At 44.8% G+C, this 18,138-nt stretch overlaps 1 protein-coding gene across 1 annotated transcript; it reads left to right on the top strand.

Moving 5' to 3' along the window:
- Positions 1 to 6,106: 6,106 nt before the first annotated feature.
- Positions 6,107 to 18,138, top strand: LOC115597893 (epidermal retinol dehydrogenase 2-like). The gene is made up of 7 exons (XM_030445665.1): positions 6,107 to 6,194; positions 7,212 to 7,576; positions 11,265 to 11,396; positions 12,407 to 12,506; positions 14,354 to 14,498; positions 15,079 to 15,204; positions 17,832 to 18,138. Exons 2-7 carry the CDS (start codon positions 7,256 to 7,258, stop codon positions 17,923 to 17,925), a joined length of 918 nt encoding a protein of 305 aa, XP_030301525.1. The 5' UTR covers positions 6,107 to 6,194; positions 7,212 to 7,255; the 3' UTR covers positions 17,926 to 18,138.

Here is an 18,138-nt window from a genome sequence, read left to right as displayed (position 1 = left end):
GCCTGCGGGGCTGGGGTCGGCGGTGCCGGGGGGGCAGCTGGAGCTGGCGATAACCTCCGGCTGCGGGCAGATAACGTGAATGCCCCTTGCGTGGGAGGCTCCGGGAGTGGCTGCGTGGCGGCAGGGACACGGCAGGGGTTCGGCCCCGTTCCTCTGCCTCCTGGTGTTCTGGAGCGTCACCGGCTCGGTGCACCCCAGGAAGGAAGGGAGGGAGGAAGGGGAGATTTGGTGGTGGTGGTGTCGTAGGTGCGAACCTAAAGGGCAAAGCCCAAGGGCCTGGGGAACACAAACCCGGTCGATCAGCCGGGGTTCCTGCGGGGAGCAGTAACGCCAATGGGCACGGAGATTTTCAGCTGCCCCAGGGCTTGGTGCTGCGGGGGAAGCAGCTCCTGCCTTGGGGGGCTGTGGTACTGCAGAGACGGATGGGTAAAATCACAAAGGTTACGGCATCTGTAATCACTTTCCAGACATCCATCCCTATAATCTAATGCCCTCAAAAGGCAGGTGAGTCAGAGACAACTGGGAAAGTTGAACGGTGTATGGGTACTGTGCTAGTATCAACATAGTGAAAACCTGCCCTTTACAAAAGGTCATTTTTTGAGGAAATTCTCATGGATTATCCAGAGATCAAAAGGCAGAAAAGCAGCATTTCCATAGCTACTCAGAAAGTGCTGTAATGTGCACGCGTGTCAATTGCATGTGTTCCATTTATCCATTGGGACCATGAAACACAAAACTATTTTCTTTGGCTTCAGAAGTCCCTGACCTGACTTGTGTCTCTACTGGGGAAATAACACCCAGGGTGTGCTCTCCCTGTTCTTACATTGTACATTCCTGGGTATGTGCTGCTGATTACCTGAGAAATAAAATGCTGGGTTAAAAAGGTGTTTTGTCTAACACAGGGTGGCTGTTCTTCTGTAAAAAGCTGTTCTACAGCCAGTGCTGTCTGGGTACATGAATGAGTGCTGTTGGATCAGCTGTGTAATTTTGCTTTCTGAAGTGAAACACTCGTTTCTTTGAACTGCTCTTCTGAACAATGAGAACATTCTCCACAATCACTTTATCAAGTGTCCAGTACTCATACATAAATGAGCTGACTGCAGAATCTCTGAGAAGAGGCCTCTAGTAGGCAGTTACTGTCAACTTTTTTGTAAAGTACACTTTTATGGGTTTTATAAGCAATCCTTATAAAAAGGAAACAATTAGCAGCAGGAAAATCAGTCTACTTTCCAGGACTAAGGGTGCTGAGGGAAAAGGGCATTTTCTTCCATATATAGCTTGAAGATGATGTTCACTTGTTACCACCTTCTTGTTCAATGTGAGAAACCATTCTCCTAATGTTACACCATGAGGGTTTGTATTTCTCTGTCACACCTCTCTTCTTTCAATTCTCTTTTAAGCTGTTGAATTGTGTCTGTTGTATTCTGTAACCAGCCTTATCAACTTTCTGCATACCTTTCTAGTTCTAGGAGATCCTAGGTGGGGGAAGATGCAGGGAAATCAGTTGTCACTCAGCATTGAAGATGTGGGTGCCCTATGGATTAAATCATAATATCATTATTACTTTCTATTTCCTTTTCTGTTTCTTGCCTGAAAAAGTGTTACTTCACATGTTACTCACACATTCCTCCCAATGCTTCCGGAACTCTTTCTGTGACTCAGAGACAATTCTTGTTTTGGTTTTAAAAAGAAGAGATTGCCAGCCTGACAGATTTTGAAACCAAGTCCAGGCTACAACGACATTCAGTGGTCTTGTTTTCTTGCAGCATAATTGTAAGGGAATGGGAAGGAGGCTGAGGAAAATTTTTTAAAAATCGAAAACTTCACAAAAGTCAAAATCTCCTCTGGCTGTTCCAATTCAGGTGTGGGGGAAAAGTTTTAACTGTTTTCTTAGGTTTTCTGGTATAAAATGCAAAGAGAGATAAAGGACTACAAAACCAGCGATATTTTTTTTCCTTATGGGTTGCTGAGAGTAAAGATGTCCTGGGCCAGTTTTCTTTCTTCACAGACTTTGTTGGGGTAGATTTATTCAGTAAATAAGATTTTTTTAACATACCACTTTGTATTGCTGTGGTATCACAGACATCATCCATTTGTGACCTAACATTGTGATGCTCTGTTTCACGCATCAAAACCCAAAAGTATAGGTATTAAAATCAAAGCTGAATTATCATAACTTCTAAAATATGCATCTTATATATACAACACAAAGATACAACAGTTTATTGTAAGAAAAATAAAGTGCAGTGTGTATATTTCAAGCAAGTGAAGGTATATTTATGTGACAAAATCATCAGAGTGAAAGTACAGAAGTTAATATACATGAAAATGCAGTACATTCAGTACCATTGCAAGTGTGTTGTGGCTTTCACAAAGTTTCCCTGGGGGACAGAGGGTACTTCTTGTTCAGAGGTATTTCAGGATGGCCAGCTTTTGAATAATGATGTGAGCTGATATCTGGGAGACAACAGTGTACAGAGCTAGAAACTCTCATCAGCATGAGGCCTGTAGTACATGCACTAGTGAAAGGACAGGGGAGGAAAGAACAAGTTTCCTTTTTTTTTACAGTAGCTTCTATAGCTCACCTGCCCCTTTCCTCCAGTGCATGGAGGTTTAAATGAGTTCTGTGGTTTGGTCAACCCTGCTGTTTCTGTTCCATGTTCTCCTCTAGTCTCAGATTATTCCCATGTTAGAACACATTCCAGCAGCACCAGGACAGTACCAAACCCTGAGAAATGCCTCTTACCACTGATCTCCACTTGGACAACAAGCCATCAACAGCCAATTCTTTGAAATACACCATCCAGCTAATTCCATATCCACCGAGGGGTCCATCCATGAGGTCCATATCTCTCTAATTTAGAGGTGAGGATATTGTCCGAGACGTTATCAAATACTTTGTGCAGGTCCAGGTATGTGACATTATCTTTGTTCATTGTTCATGAGTACTTCTGCACCTGGGAGGGGAATGGGCAAAATCCATTCCAATTGCAGGGAGTTCAGTAAAGTTCAGCAGCCTTGTAAAATGCCACTTCAAAGAGGTGACAATGCTGCTGTAATCATAATAATAATAATAGTGTAATGCACTACTTTTATAGTACAAGGTGGGGGACAGTATGAAGGCCAGTTTGGATGGGGCTTTGAGCAACCTGGTCTGGTGGGAGGTGTTCCTACCCATGGCAGGGGAGTGGGAACTAGATGGTCTTTAGGGACCTGTCCAACCCAAGCCATTCTATGATCAGCAAAGCCATGGGATCTCCAGCTCACTTAGTCTTCTTGTGCAGCCTTTCATTCCTATTCCCACACAATCCTCTGCAGTGTGTGGGCACTCTGTAAATTTCATCACAGAGCTGGCCCAGATTAAAACCAAAACAAAAGAAACAAAACAAAACAACCCAAGTATTTCCTTGCAGGGTTTTACCCATCAGTTCTGATCAGTTTCACAAATATACAGTAAAATGCTAAGGGTATGAGAGACAAAGTGTCTGGTTCTGGTGCCAAGTATCATACTGGAAACAGGGTAGGTTAACAGGCTGAAAAGTCTTGGATATGGACATCCAGTGGCTAATTCATGAGGATACTTGGTCCTGGCATGTTCTTCTTCCCATCAGCATTTGTCCCTTTCTTAACTTGATTTGCAAGGGATAGAAGCCACTTGTTCAGTGCAGAGAGCTGCTGGTTATATTTGCTCTGTAGGTAGTAAATACCTTGAGAAGAAAATGCTAGTGCAGCACATTTCTAGTTTGAGTGCTCTGATAGAAATTTAAAAAATGAGAGTTTTTAATGAGAATCTGGCTGCAACAGCAATGCAGATGGGCATCCTAGACACCATGCAGTTGCATTTATCCTCCTTACACCAAGCCTTACTCTCTATTTGCTTCATCCTTTGTTGTTTTGACACATCCATAAGCAAGATTAAATGGTTGTGTAGTTGTGTCAATGCAACCGAGAACCTACTACAGATTCAGGTTAAGCGTAAATAGCAATTCAGTGTGCTGCTGGTTACACCTCTAGAGATGCCAGTGTCTATCAAAAAACAAATGCCAAGAGCTTTCGGGAAGCTCAGGTAGAGCAAAATACGGCAACACCCTGGGTAAAGCATAGCTGCAGACTGGCAGCACACGTAGGTAGCACAAGTAGTAGAGAGAAGGCAAAGTGAAACCACTTACAAAGTTCCTCCAACATTTTCTTATGAATTGAGTGACCTTGGGTGCCCTTGGAAACATCCAGCACAATGTTACATAAAACAGGGAACGTGGCCAGGTTGGATGGGGCTTTGAGCAGCCTGGTCCAGTGGGAGGTGTCCCTGCCCAGGGAAAAGGGGTTGGAAATAGATGAGCTGTAAGGACCCTTCCAGCCTTAACCATTCTGGGATTCTCTGAACACCAGTCCCAGGTCTGTACTCCTGGGATTTTGCCAGCACTCACAAATTGGTCCAAAAATACTGTGTGGCAAGGAGGAGACCTCCTCACCCAGCCCACATCAGGGTAGTTCCATTTCTGAACTTGAATCAAGAGTAATCATTCCATTTTGGTCTTCTCTGGCCACAGACTGTGGAAGACACTAATTTGACAGTCTTACAAAGATTTTCTTAACTTCAAGGCAATTTTAGCCTTTCATTATACAGGGAAGTAAACTCAGGATTCTCAGTGGGGTTTATTTCTGGAAGTTTTATTCCGTGAGTTTATTACTTGCAGGAAATCTTTGTACAAGGTGGGAAAAGGAGCCAAGCCTGCCACATTCTGCCCTCTAGCTCCAATCAGAAGATCAGTCTCAGGATCAAGCATGATTATTTTCCAAGTGTTGCTACAAAGCATATATTTTATTCAAGCCTTTTGAAAAATGAATGGGTGTTTTTTTACACTTCTTGTTTTAAATGGTCCACTGTAAATAATACAATCCACAGAAAGAAAGCAACAGCCAACCTCAGATTTCATCGGTGTTGCTGTTGGACTCTCCTCAGCCTCTTGGATTTACTGTATTATTAGAATAATACATTAACTCCCACTAAAATATTCAAATCAAGCAGTTAATTTCTCTTTCGTGAAAAGCTCCTGAGGGTGCAGCAGTTTATAGTCAAGAGCCCAAACTCTGACCCAAAACTGTGTACCTGAAAGATCTTTTGACCCTTTAAAAAATACTTCAAATATAACATGCTGGGGATGGAAGAAAAGTACTTATTCAAACAGCACAGCACCTCTCGAACCCCTGCTCTTTTTAACCATGAGACCCAGCAAGCAGAGCAACCTGGTCCCTCACCAGGACATATCCCACGGGTTCTCTTCATCCTTGCTTTTTCAGCTTGCTCCTGTACACAGGGATTTCTCAAGATGTCTTTGGAAATTGCTAGATCAAACGTTTTTGTCTAGCTAAAGAAGCTTTTGTTATGAATTGCTGTTTCATATTCTTTGTTAGGCAGTCTATTAAGCCCCGTGTTTCATAAAGCAGCGTTTGCTTAATTCATCAGATGAAACTAACATGCAGAGAGCTCTGTCCACTTCTACAGACGTGTAACAGCAACACAAAACATACGAGTCTGGAAAGGGGGCACATTAAAGATCTCGGTGGCAAGGGAAGTATCTTCCTTCATATCTTATTCTGGTGCTTCTGAGCATCCTCTCCTCATACGTAGGGTCTTTGGAGCTGTGAATACTTAGAGCCTCCCACCAGCAGAGCTCTGCTGCCTAAGGATGAGCGTAAACCAAAAATCACCCTCCAAATCTCCGCTGGCCCAAGGGCCGAAAGTCTTTATCGCAGCAAATACAGAGCCCCGGGAGGCCCCGCCCAACAAGCTGCTCCGTCCCTGGAGCCCTTCGCCCTGCCCCGGCATCGGCCAGGAGCTCAGGGGTCCTAGCGCACTGCCCGGGCCCCCGCTCCCCGCCCGACCGCCCCCCGGAGCTTGTCCCGCCGCCCGTAGCTCATCCCGCCGCCCGGCAGCCGCGGACAGTGCGCGGGCACAGGAGCCGCTGTCCCCGGCCCAGCCTCCCGCCAGGCCCCTCGTCCCGCCCCGCCTCCGGGCATCCGGGCAGCCCCCATCCCAGGCGAGCAGCCGGCATAAAGGGTGGACCGGGCCACGCCGCCGCGCTGTCTGCTTCCTGGTCAGTGCTCTCTGAGCTCGCTCCCGGAGCCTCGGCCGCCACGCCACGCCGGGCAGGCGGCGGTGCCCTCGCTGTCCTTCGGCTCGGCAGGCGGAGGTACCCGGGGCGGCCGCGGGGTCCCGGTGCTGGCGGCGTTCTGGGCCGGCCGGGAGTGCCCGAGGGGACGGGCGGGGAGGGGTGCGTGGCTGTCAGGAGCGGGGAGCCGAGTGTGCGGCCGGTGCCCGGCGCCTTCTCTCGCCGCTGCCAGGGCCAGTCCGGAGCGGGGGGCGCGGGAGTCGGTGGGTGATGGGGGGGCGGCCCCGGGCAGGCGGGACTGTGAGAGGGCAGTGGGATGCGGACCGCGGCTGAAGTCTTCCGAGGTGGTTTGTTTTGTTTTGTCGTTTTAATGATGCTGATTGGGTTATCAGAGGAGAGGTGCCGAGTGAGAGTTAAGGTAGTCAGCCCAGCGTCTTCCAGGTGGTGAGGGAGGTGTTGCTGTTCCTCGTTCCTTGGACTGTCTCGGCTCCGGGAGTGCTATAAAACATTAAAGTTTGAAGTGCCGGCGTGCTTCGCCTTTAGTTTAGAAGGAAGTTACTATTTCTTTGTACTTTAATAAGTCAAAGACTAAAACCTGCTTTGACCAAGGGTACGATGCTTGCGTATCATTCATATACCACGAAACAAATTGATTTATTTTGAAGACTTAAATGCCTGTTTGGTGTCAGCATTGCTGTGATGAGTCCAGACTGTGAATTAAACATCTCTCTGAGATGCTATAATTCCAGCCCAGGATATTGCATAGTGCAGTAGCCTGTAGAGAAGTCAGCAGCTTTGAAATACATTCCTGGACAGGACTCTGTTCAACTGCAAAGGTAAGATCCCCTCTATAATGGCAGTACTGGTAGTTGAAAAGCTAATACTGACAGGCAGTTATGTATCTGGTGTGTTATGGAGATCTGTAAACTTACGGCACTCCAAAGCTCTGTATCCTGGCAGTTCTTCTCAGTAGGGCTAAGACTGTGTACTTAGTCTGGGTATGATTTCAGAAGGAGGCTAGAGAAAATACTTACTGTGGATTTCAAAATTATTTTCAATTTTATGATACTAATGTCTGTATTTTCTCTATTCTATCAGATAAACATTTTCATTCATCAGGTATCTGAAGAAATAGCCTCAAGATGAACTTTTTCCTGCAAACACTGAGATTCATTGCACTTGCTGTTTATTACTGCTTGGAATCGCTGGTGTTCTTCATTGTGCCTAAACGGAAGAAGAATATTAGTGGTGAAATAGTATTAATAACAGGAGCAGGAAGTGGCGTTGGAAGACTCTTATCTTTAAAGTTTGCCAGGCTTGGAGCCACAGTAGTTCTCTGGGACATCAATCAAGAGGGGCTGAAGGAGACAAGTAGACTGGCCAGAGAAAATGGAGCAGCTAGAGTCCACTGTTACATCTGTGACTGCAGCAAAAGGCAGGAGGTCTACACAGTAGCTGATAAGGTAAAGTATCTTATTTGTGGCTTTGATACTGCTGTAAGATGAGTGCATGGGTGTGGGTATGATGGTGTATGGTAAGAATTAGTGACTTCAAAACAAGAGGTTAGAGTTAATTCATTCAGAATGCATTGCACATGCTGCCTCTTTCAAGGATAGTGATTCTCAAAGTTGACTTGTGAACCTCTGATTACAAAAATAAAGAGAGTTGGTTCTCTGTTCCAGTAGCTAATTTAAAGTGGTGGCTTCTCATTCATTCAGCTGGTGAGCAAGCACTTCCTGGTCAAGTGCAGAAAGTCAATTATTGAAGCTAAAGCAGCATTTCCAGTTCTGGCAGCCTTTGACCAAAGGTAAACCCTAGAGACAATACATTGTAAAAAGGATTAACTGCTTAGGCAATTTGCAGGTAACACCATGGCTGTGAATAAATTTTTGCAGGTTCACTGTATTAGAATTAATAACAGTATCTTGAATTCTTAAGTACTTCATCGTTCTGACTCTGAAGAGCTTTGTAAAATGCAGCATGGGGTTAGATCATTTGGACAAATTAGCAGAACTGCCAAAAGCTAATATTGCTTAACAGTTTCCATTAAAACAGCCTCTTTTCATTTGCTTAAGATGTTGCTAAACTTCACTGCTGGTGTAGGAAGTTTCCACAGTTTATGTTTCTGTGAGGATGAATTCTTAAATATAAAAAATAATCAACAGCCTTCAGGAGCATCTTTTGGCTGAAATTGATTCTCTTTTGGTGCAGCTCTAGCCTTCTGCTTTTTTCTGCCTGTGCAGAATTGATGCAAACAAACTTCCTGTTAAGTGAAGCTTGTGCATGACTTGCTACCTGCTGGTACTGCTGGGTTTTTGTGTTCTGGGAAATGCTCTTCCCCCTTGCTGCTCTGTTCAGGCAGCTGGGCTGCACATCTGCTGTCCCTGCATCTCACCACAGGCCTGTGAATGCTTCCTGCTGAACTGGGAGGAGTGGAGGAGGAGGGAGTGTTGTTGTTTGAAAGGCACTGGGATGGAGAGATTGGAAAATAGCCTTCAGTTCTGAAGTCTGAAGGACCAGCACTTCAGTCCCTTGGAGGAAAGCAGATTCAGAGCCCTTCTGGCCAAATACAGAAAGGAGAAAGTGTGTGTTGAGGTGTGTGTGACAGAGGGATGAGAACACCAGAGGCAGGCAGGAGCAAAGAAGTGGTAAGAGGGTCTTGGTGCACAATTCCTCACTTGCTGCATTCTGTCAGCAGTTCACTCACAGCTGACCCACTACTAATCCTCCTGCTGATCTGCCTAGAAGAAAAAAGCCTACTACTGTTATTTCAGAAATGTCATGTCCTGCTGACAACTGATGTAGGGCCGTGTTGACAACTTCCCCATCTTATTAATGACAAAAAGACTTTGGTGTTAGTCAGTGCTTGATGCCACTATTTACTTGATGTGGCCTTTGGCTCACAGTGTGCAGCATCAGGCTTTGCAAGATGAGGCACCACAGTTCCAGGTTTTTGTTCTGTAGCGATTCAGCTTCATGCCATGACTGGGAGTTTTGCAAGACCAGAGCTGACTAAATTCATGTAGGCAGAATAGGAAATGGTTAAGAACTTTGTGCCCAGTCAAACAATCTCAAAGCCAAAGCAAAATGTATGTAAACCTTAAATGCCTGCTTCTGGTACTTCCTCAGCCACAGAGACCAAGAAAAAGCCACTTGAGCAGGAAGCAAGCCAGGAAGTGCTGCATGCATGGTGTCCTTGTGCCTTTCATGTCCCAACAGGATGAAGGACAGCTTTTGCTTATGAAAAGCTGTAGTTTAGGATTGATTTCTAATGTTCTTGTTTGATGAGGAACCAAACCCAAAGGAGTGTGGCTTACTCTGACCTACCTCTCATTCCATAAATTTAAGCTAATCTTAGAAAAATATCAGGGCTTGAAAGAGAGCTCTCTGGTATCTGATCCTCTTACTTGTGAGGAAACAAATGCTTTTTCCTCATTGTCATGTTGCAGAATTGCACCTGGGCTCACATTTACTTCCAGGATCTCTCTTGCATGGTGCTTTTTTGCTTATCCACAGTTTTGCTTGCTAGTCAAGATGATAATCTGCAGCCAGTATTCCACTTGTCTGAGAATCTTCTTTGCTGTGCAGAGGAGCAGTGGTAGAAGGCCACTTCCTCATGGTGTTGCCTGTGAAACATCCTGTGCTGTCTTCCGCCTCTTGTGGGCAGTTAGGGAGACATTAATGGTTCTTAAAAGTAGACACTTTCAGATGCTGTTTGGTCATCATGGGAATTGCTCATGGGCTGAGTGTCTTGGCTCTGTCATGCACAGTGGAGAGCTGGGAGGAGAATGAAAGAGCTGGTTTGCTGAGGAAAGAGCTGCCACATCTAGTGAGTAGGGAAGCAGCTTGAACAGAGGTGTTGTAAAGCTGGAATTATTTGTCTGGGTTGCAGGAAGGCACTCAAATCTTCCTTGAGTTCCATCCAAAGAATGGTTGTGTTTTGGGAGACCTGGTGGGGACCAGTGGTATAGAAAGGTGCTTCAGGTTTTTGTTTTCTTCTCCCATCTAAGCTGATTGTTCCAGTCACCAAGTTATAAAATGTGCATACCACAGCACCCACCTCTGTCCATCTCCTGTTTTCAGAAAAGAAGCAGGAGCTCTTATTCGGGTATCTGTTATGTGCCCCAAAGGATAGATTTGGGATTAAATATTTTCCTGCATTAGATATTTTCCTTCTCGTTTTGTGAGCTGGCCCTGTATCTTGATGTCAGCTGGCTTGTAGTCATTCTCTCAAGGGAGTCTGTTGACATTTTTCAGTCTGGAGCTAAAATGAGAGCTGTACTTCCCCTTATGTCAATTTATGTGTATGTTGTAGTTCTTAGCCAACTTGCTTTCTGGTAAACATCTTATCAAAGGACTCTGGTACACTGTTAGAATTGAAGCCCCAGAAACTCATAAGGCTTTTGTCTTGAGTGAATACACTTGTCTAGAGCACTACAGCTTTTGTTTAATTTTCCCCACAAGCGACTGACCTTCCTATCATTTTCTCATTTCTCTCATTGACTTGGGAGCTCAGATCAGGTAAGAGAAGGTTTTAAGTTCCTGAACTTTTACAGCTGGTTCTAGAACTTTTACAGGTGGTCTTTCTCAGTGCCAGTGCAAATAAGGAATACCTCTTGTGAAAGCTGACTGTTTGCCCCTTCTGATTCCAACACTCTGGGGGCAGGAAACACCAGGACTGTTCAGGCCCTGCAGCCCTCATGTAGCTTTGAGGTACCCAGTTCCCAAACTCCCCTGGGGATCTGTGCACTGTGCCCCAACACATGGCATGAAAAGGCCCCTTAAGACAGGATTGTACATTGGTTTTAAGATGGGTTTGCTGTAGTAAAATACTTGTAGCATAAGTTAAGCTCCCTGCAATAGAGATTTGCCTGGAACAGTCACAGCAAGAACCTGAGGTGTTGGAAGCAGAAACCTGTGTGGGGCTGTTGTGTTCCACACCTCCACAGGAATTACACCTGTAAGCTCAGCTGTAAGAAAGGCATCTGGTGGGAATGTGGAAGAGCCTGGGGTGTTTGTATCCATAGGGAGCATGATAAGTTCAAGGTAGTTGAAATGTGCAACATTTTTACTTTCTTGTGCTTTCATATCTAAAGCTTGGAAAGCACATTTTGTGTTTATTATGTAATATCTTGAGGCTTTTTATTTTAGGTAAAAAAAGAAGTTGGTGATGTTAGCATCTTGGTCAACAATGCTGGTATTGTAACTGGGAAGACTTTTCTCAATATTCCAGATTCGCTTGTGGAAAAAACCATGGAAGTCAACACAATGGCACACTTCTGGGTAATACCTGCACTTTGTATAGCATTAATTTTGCCTTTTGGAATTGAGGAAAATATGCAAGGACGTAGAGCTCCTTGTAAATTCAGTCAGAAATGATCCGAGAAACTACTTTCTAAGCCTGGGAGTCTGTGAAATAAAGAATGGGTGGAAGGATGGATCCTTTGGGAACTTCTGGGGTAGGTAAGTAGGTGGAAGCAAAGCTGTTTTGTATTTAGAAATGCTCTTGAGAACTGAAGTTTACCCTGTGCTCAACTCTGAACTTAGTTGTATGCTACCACCCCACAGCATTGATGTCATGAAGCAGGGTCATCCTAAAAGTTGCTGCTCCAGTAACAGAGCAGTGTTCCTCTCTGTTGGTTTTCTGTTCCTCTCTGTTGGTTTTCTGTTTCCTTTGTGGCTGTGACAGTGTCAGTAAGAAATACCACCTGTTCAGACAGTGCTCTTCCTAAGTGGGGCTTTTGTCCAAAAGGAGTAACTCACTGTACCTTTTTATCCTTTGAGGGAAGGTTGGTCATCTCTATGGTGTTCCTACCATAAAGAATTGCAGAAGGGCTATTAAAGCATACTTTGGTTTCTTCCTAAATAAATTTGATCACAAAGATGAGGGGAATTTAATAGAAGGAAGAAGTGAGATTCAAAGTTTTGCCATTTTACAAAATTTGCAGTGAACACTGAATTGTCATTTCCAGTACAGCAGTGCTGTGTTTTAGGCTCAAAGAAATGTGACAAGTCCCTGAGTCTGTATTTGTAGCTTTTAGCAAGTTACCATCTGTCTTTGGTGCTGAGGTGAAAGTGGTATTGGGGGGAGGGGGGGTTGGGAAGCTTAAGAGTTCACCAAACTCTTTTCTTTTTCTTCTCCCACACCCCTGCACTGCCCTTTTGTTAATGGGAAGGGAGGAAGCATATTTAAACTGTTGGGTGAATTTCTTTGAAACCAGCACCTCCCTAATATTGTAGCATGTAGCTTGCTTAGTGAAATGTTTCTCTGCAACTCTTGACTTCCAATGCAGATCTACAAAGCCTTCCTGCCAGGAATGGTGGCCTCTAACCATGGACACTTGGTTAGTATTGCAAGCGCAGCAGGACTGGTTGGAGTCAGTCATCTTTCTGGTAGTGTATTAAAGCTAATGTTCATTTAGATAATTATTTTGACATAAATAATCAGTACTCATTTAAAAAAAATCTGAATTTTGAGTTTCTGGGTCTTTGTGTATATGTAAAGAAAATTTTCCTGCTTTCAACCCAGCTGACCTCAAATAGGCATTTCCTTGAGAAAGTTTTTCACATGCTTAGCAGTGCTATTAAATGGGTTTTTCTGCCAAGGTACTTGGATTGGCATATAGAACTTTGGGATCTGAGAGCTTTAATGTTGTGAAAGGAACCCTGCAGTTCCTTGGTGGTTTAGAGGCCACTTTTTTGGTTGTTTGTTTTGTAAGCACATTGACAAGCAAAGTCCTGCACAGGTTCTCCCAAAGAGAACTACTGAAATCCAAATGTGGTACAGAAGCAGAGCTGTGGCATTTCATTATGCAATCTGTCTCTCAGCCATTCATTCAAAAGGACCCAAACTCACTCGAAAGGACAAACTCAGAAGGCATTTCTGGAAAAATGAATGGAGCAAGCAAGCGGGTATTGGACTCTGATGATGGATCAGTGTTGTTGTATCTGTACCAGTATGTTGTATCTGTACTGTAGTGTTGCTGTTTGTGTATTGTAAAAAAACCCAACAAATTAAGCCTTTGGCTAGGTAGTTAAATTACTAGAGCATAGCTTTGTTATCCTGTCAAAACCTGACTGCTACTGTGCATATGTTCAGTGATAGTGTTGTGTTAAAGACCAAAGTAATTTGGGAAAAAATAAACCCTCTTGTCATCAGTTATCAGAGGTGCTGGGGGCAATCACATCCAATTTATTCAACACTCATAATAACAAATGCACTAATAACATGGTACACTTTCTGTTGAGATGTGCTTAACTTAAGTAGCACAGCCCCACTTAAGGTGTCTGGTCACTTTCAGTAAGAACTCTCAGGGATGGACTAATGGACAGTGTGGTTTTATTGATGCATAAATTCTTTTGGATTGCCAGGGATAAATTCACTGTCTGCAAAGCATGTACAAATGCCTGGGATCTGGGTAATACAGACTGGCTACTAACACCCTAAGTTATGACTCTCTAGAGGTTTCTAAGCTTCCTGGGGAAGCAGTCAATATACTGGAGTGTTTGAATCTTAGCTAGAGGTGTCCCAAAGGGGTGGAAGAGAAGCTCAGCCCCATGTGCTGATCCCAGAAGTCAGGTGGGGTTCCTGCAGTGGTATCTTCCCTAACATCCTTTCTCTTTTAGGTTATATTTTACTGTTTTTTACCTGTCAGGTAGAGCTTGAGTGACTCCAGTCATTGATACCTTTACTGTGATTTGTGTAAAATGCTCTTGCTTTGCTTATGAAGGTATAGATTAGGAAAAATTAAGTGCACAAGCCCCATGGATGGTGACTGCACCTTGGCAGTTGATAGCTTTTGGGATGGAGGTGTGTTTTGGTGTTATAATGAGACTATAATCAGCAAAGTTCATCTAAAGGAAGGTGGCAGATTTTTGGCCCAGAATATTCAATATGCAGTATATCAGTTCCATAGTACCTGCAGCTCCCCAGTTGTATCACAGAGCCTGGCTGTGGTGTCTCCACTCTGCTCCACACTCTGTGCAATTGTTCTTCGTGTCAGCACCAAGCTCCCCTGATGCTGGTAGCATTTAGGGTTGCCTAGGGAATTGCCATTGTACAAATTTGTTGCATGTTAGCCACAAATCAATCTCCTGCAACGCTGTACGTTTCCTTCAAATGTGAATGTATTTACCAAGTCACCTCCAGCAGATCTTTCACAGGTAGGACACACTAAACCTTGGTAGTAATGTTTAATACGAGGTTAAAAATTAACTGCAATTAATGTTTTGTTTTACAGATTACTGTGCAAGTAAATTTGGAGCAGTTGGTTTTGCAGAGTCGATTTTTTATGAGTTGAGAGATCTGGGGAAGACTGGTGTTAAAACCACAATCGTGTGTCCTTATGCCATAAACACAGGAATGTTTGATGGCTGTGAAAGCAAGTGAGTAAACTCCTGTGAGGCTTTTATGCAAAGTTCATGTTTAGCATGTTATGTACTCCTATTTCCTTCATGCAGATGATGAGCTAGGCTTTTCTCTCCTTACCTTATTTTTAGGGCCTCAGGTGTGTGTTAGTGCTCTCCAGTGACTGGGCAGCCCAGATGGCAAAGCCCTCTGTACCTTCCTGTAAATTTAAGCTGAAACGTGACTGTTCTCCTTTCCTCTGCAGAACCCAAATGCTCTGGGTGTCCTCTCTGGTCTCTAAACCCCCATTCATACACCTCCTGGAATCAGGGACATAGCTTGGCTCAGTATGATTGTATAAATGCAAGATGTAGGAGCCAAATAAAAGCCTGGTGCATCTTGATATCAGGACTGTGTGGATTTCTCTTGTCGGAAAAAATGTGGAGGGAAAGTGAGAATGTCCACTTCCTCTCTATCATGGTGCAGGTTCTCTTGTTCATAGGATTTGTGGTATGTGTGTCTTCTTTTAGGTGAATAACTGCAAAGTAGAGACTCAGTTTGAGTAAAATGGGAATCCAGAGCAATCTGTATTGTAGCAAGACCTGTCTTCTGTTCCAGGTGGCCAACTCTGCTCCCTGTCCTGGAGCCAGAGTATGTGGCTGAGAAGGTAATCACTGCTATTCGAAGGGACCAAGAAATATTGATGCTACCACGCATTGTTTATCTTTTAGTAGCTTTGAAAAGGTAGGTTCTGCCTTTCCTTCTTTGCTTTTCTGACTTTCCTGCCCAGGGATGTTTCAGCTATGTTTTGACTTGGAGTGCAAACCAGGTTGCTACTTGCTGGTGTTTTTAATTTTTGTTAAATTGTGCGCATTTCTCCAGGACATTTTTACAGTTTGTTGTTTGTTTCTGGGTGTTCAGTCTGCCCTTGGACCACAGAACTGGGAGAGAAATGTCTGTGACTTGCTGACACCACTGGAGTGCAGTTTTGCTGTGAGCTGTAGAGACTGAGTCTGCTTCTCAGGAACTGGGAATCTGGCGTCCTGGCCCAGCATCAGGGCACTTCTGACTCTGTTGCAAGCCAGGTTGGGAAATTCATCTGTCTTCCTAAAGCAGGCTTCCAAATGAGTGTCATGCATATTTTGATGGATTTTGATGAGAGGACCAGTGGTGCTATAGTCCGGGGCCCAAGTTATTTTTTCCTACATTTTAGCAGTTGGAGGCATGGGTGCAACCAGAAATTGGTGTATTGAGCATTTCATCCTATGACTGTGCAAGTGCTGTTGTCAGGAATGTGTTGATATTTACAACAAAGGGACTTTGTTCTGATTGTAACATGTTAGGAAGGGATGGGATCCATCTCCCTTGAAGAGGCAAGGATGTCTTTGGCAGCAAGCTGGTGACTCAGTTCAATGGGCTTTAAACTGAACAGCTTGTGGAGTGGGGTCCAAAAGGGACCCCAAAGTCAAGCCCTTACATCCAACTTGGGAATAAGCTTGGCCAATCAGAGCAACAACAAAGGTCCCTCAACTGCCTGGCATGATGAGAATCAGAAGCCAGGAATAGCCAGGAGGAAGTAAGAGGTCTGTGTGCAGTTGAAGGGCTTTAATCTGATTGCAATTACGGAGACATGGTGGGATAGCTCATCTGACTGGAATGCTGTCAGGATGAGTGTCCTTTTTAGGAAGGACAGGCCAATAAGGCATGGTAGTGAAGTTGGCCTTTATGTCGGACAGCAAGGGGAATGTACTGAGCTCTGCCCAGGGGGTGATGAAGAGCAAGCTGAGAGTTTGTAGGTCAAAATGAAGGAGCAGGCTCATGTGGGAGACACCGTTGTGGGTGTGTATTACAGGCCACCTGATGAGGATGTGGAAGTTGACAAGGCCTTCTAGAGACAGCTGAAAGTAGACTCCTCAAGTAGCCCTAGAAAGGTGGTCAAGGATCACCTCATCCCAGCCCAGGAGAAATGCATCCCAACAAAGAGGAAGGCAGGCAGGAATGCCAGAAAGCCTGTGTGGGTGAACAAGGAGCTCTGGACACACCTAAGTCTACACAGGGTGGAAGGCAGGACAGGTAGCCTGGGAGGAGTACAGAGGAGTTGTTGGAGCAGCCAGGGATCAGGTTTGTGAAGCTAAAGCCTTGATACAAGGAAATCTGGCCAGCAACATCAAGGGCAGCAAGAAAAGCTTGTACAGGAATGTAAGTGCTAAAAGGAAGACCAGAGAAAAAGGGGGCCCTCTCCAGAAGGAAGTAGGAGACCTGTTTACGTGGGATATGAAGGCTGAGGTGCTCTGTGACTTTTTTGCCACAGTCTTCACCAGCAGGGCCTCTGGCCACAACACCCAGGCTGCAGATGGCAAAGGAAGATCCACTCACTGTAGGTTTGAGACCATCCAGAGACCATCATGGGACCTGATGAAATCCGTGTGTGACTCCTGAGGGAACTGGCAGATGAAGTTTCAAAAGACACTTTGCACGATAATTGGGAAGTCATGGCAGTCTGGTGGGGTTCCCACTGACTTTTAAAGGGGAAAGATAAACACCGTTTTCAGAAAGGGAAAAGAGGAAGACCCAGGGAACTACAGGCCAGTCAGTCTCACCTCTGTGCCTGGGAAGATCATGGAGCAGATCCTTCTGAAGGCTCTGCTTAGGCACATGGAAAACATGGGTGGAAAGAGGCTGGTGACAGCCAGCATGGCTTCCCTGAGGGCAAATCAAGCCTGACAAATTTGGTGGCCTTTTCTGACTGTGTCACAGTGTTGGTGGACAAGGGGAGGGAAACTGACATCATCCATGCCTGGACTTGTGCAGAGTCCTGCACTGCCCCATGTGACATCGTGGTCTCTAAGTTGGAAAGATACAGATCCAATGGATTGGCCATTTGGTGGATAAGGAATTGGCTGGAATTGGCACACAGAGCAGTGGTCAACAGCTTGATGTCCAAATGGAAACCAGTGATGAGTGGTGGGATGTCAGTGATGACTGAAGGAAGCCTATAGGAAAGAAGGGGAGGGACTTTTTACATGTAGTGATAGGATGAGTGGTCATGGTTTCAAAGTGCAAGAGGGCATATTTGGATCTTGGGAAGAAATTCTTTTGTGTGAGGGTGGTGAGACACTGGCACAGGCTGCCCAGGGAAATTGTGGAAGTGTTGAAGGAGTGACTGAAGGGGACTTTGAGGAACCTGGTCTAGTGGGAGGTATCCCTGCCCATGGCAGGGGTTTGGCAAATAGATGATCTTTAATGTCCTCTCCAAGCAAAACCATTCTGTGATTCTAGAGTATACTTTCTTTGGCAGTATTAGCCAGGTAAAATTAATTTTGTCTGATGTCTGTTTCGCTTTTTTTCTCTTCAACAACCCTGCCTTACAGTATCCTACCAGTGAAAGTGAGTGTTCTCCTTGCGGAGTATTTTGGAGGCCTGCATGCCATGCATACATTCAGGGGTCGATCAAAGAAGGAATGAAAAAGCACAAAATTGAGAGAGCAGCAACTCTCAAGTGGACACTGTAAAAGGTGGTGGGAGAGGCCAGCTTCTATGGCAGCCTGGAACTTAAGGTGTCTGACTTCTCTTTCGCTATGATTTTAAGGTTAATCAACAGCTCTCACCTGATCTATTTTTAATCCAGCGTACTGTTTTCTTTTCACCTGATAATGGAAATACATGAATTGAAATGAA

Source organism: Calypte anna, chromosome 2 (assembly GCF_003957555.1).
Source record: "Calypte anna isolate BGI_N300 chromosome 2, bCalAnn1_v1.p, whole genome shotgun sequence".
Classification (NCBI taxonomy): domain Eukaryota; kingdom Metazoa; phylum Chordata; class Aves; order Apodiformes; family Trochilidae; genus Calypte; species Calypte anna.
This window is presented reverse-complemented; position numbering and strand designations above follow the sequence as displayed.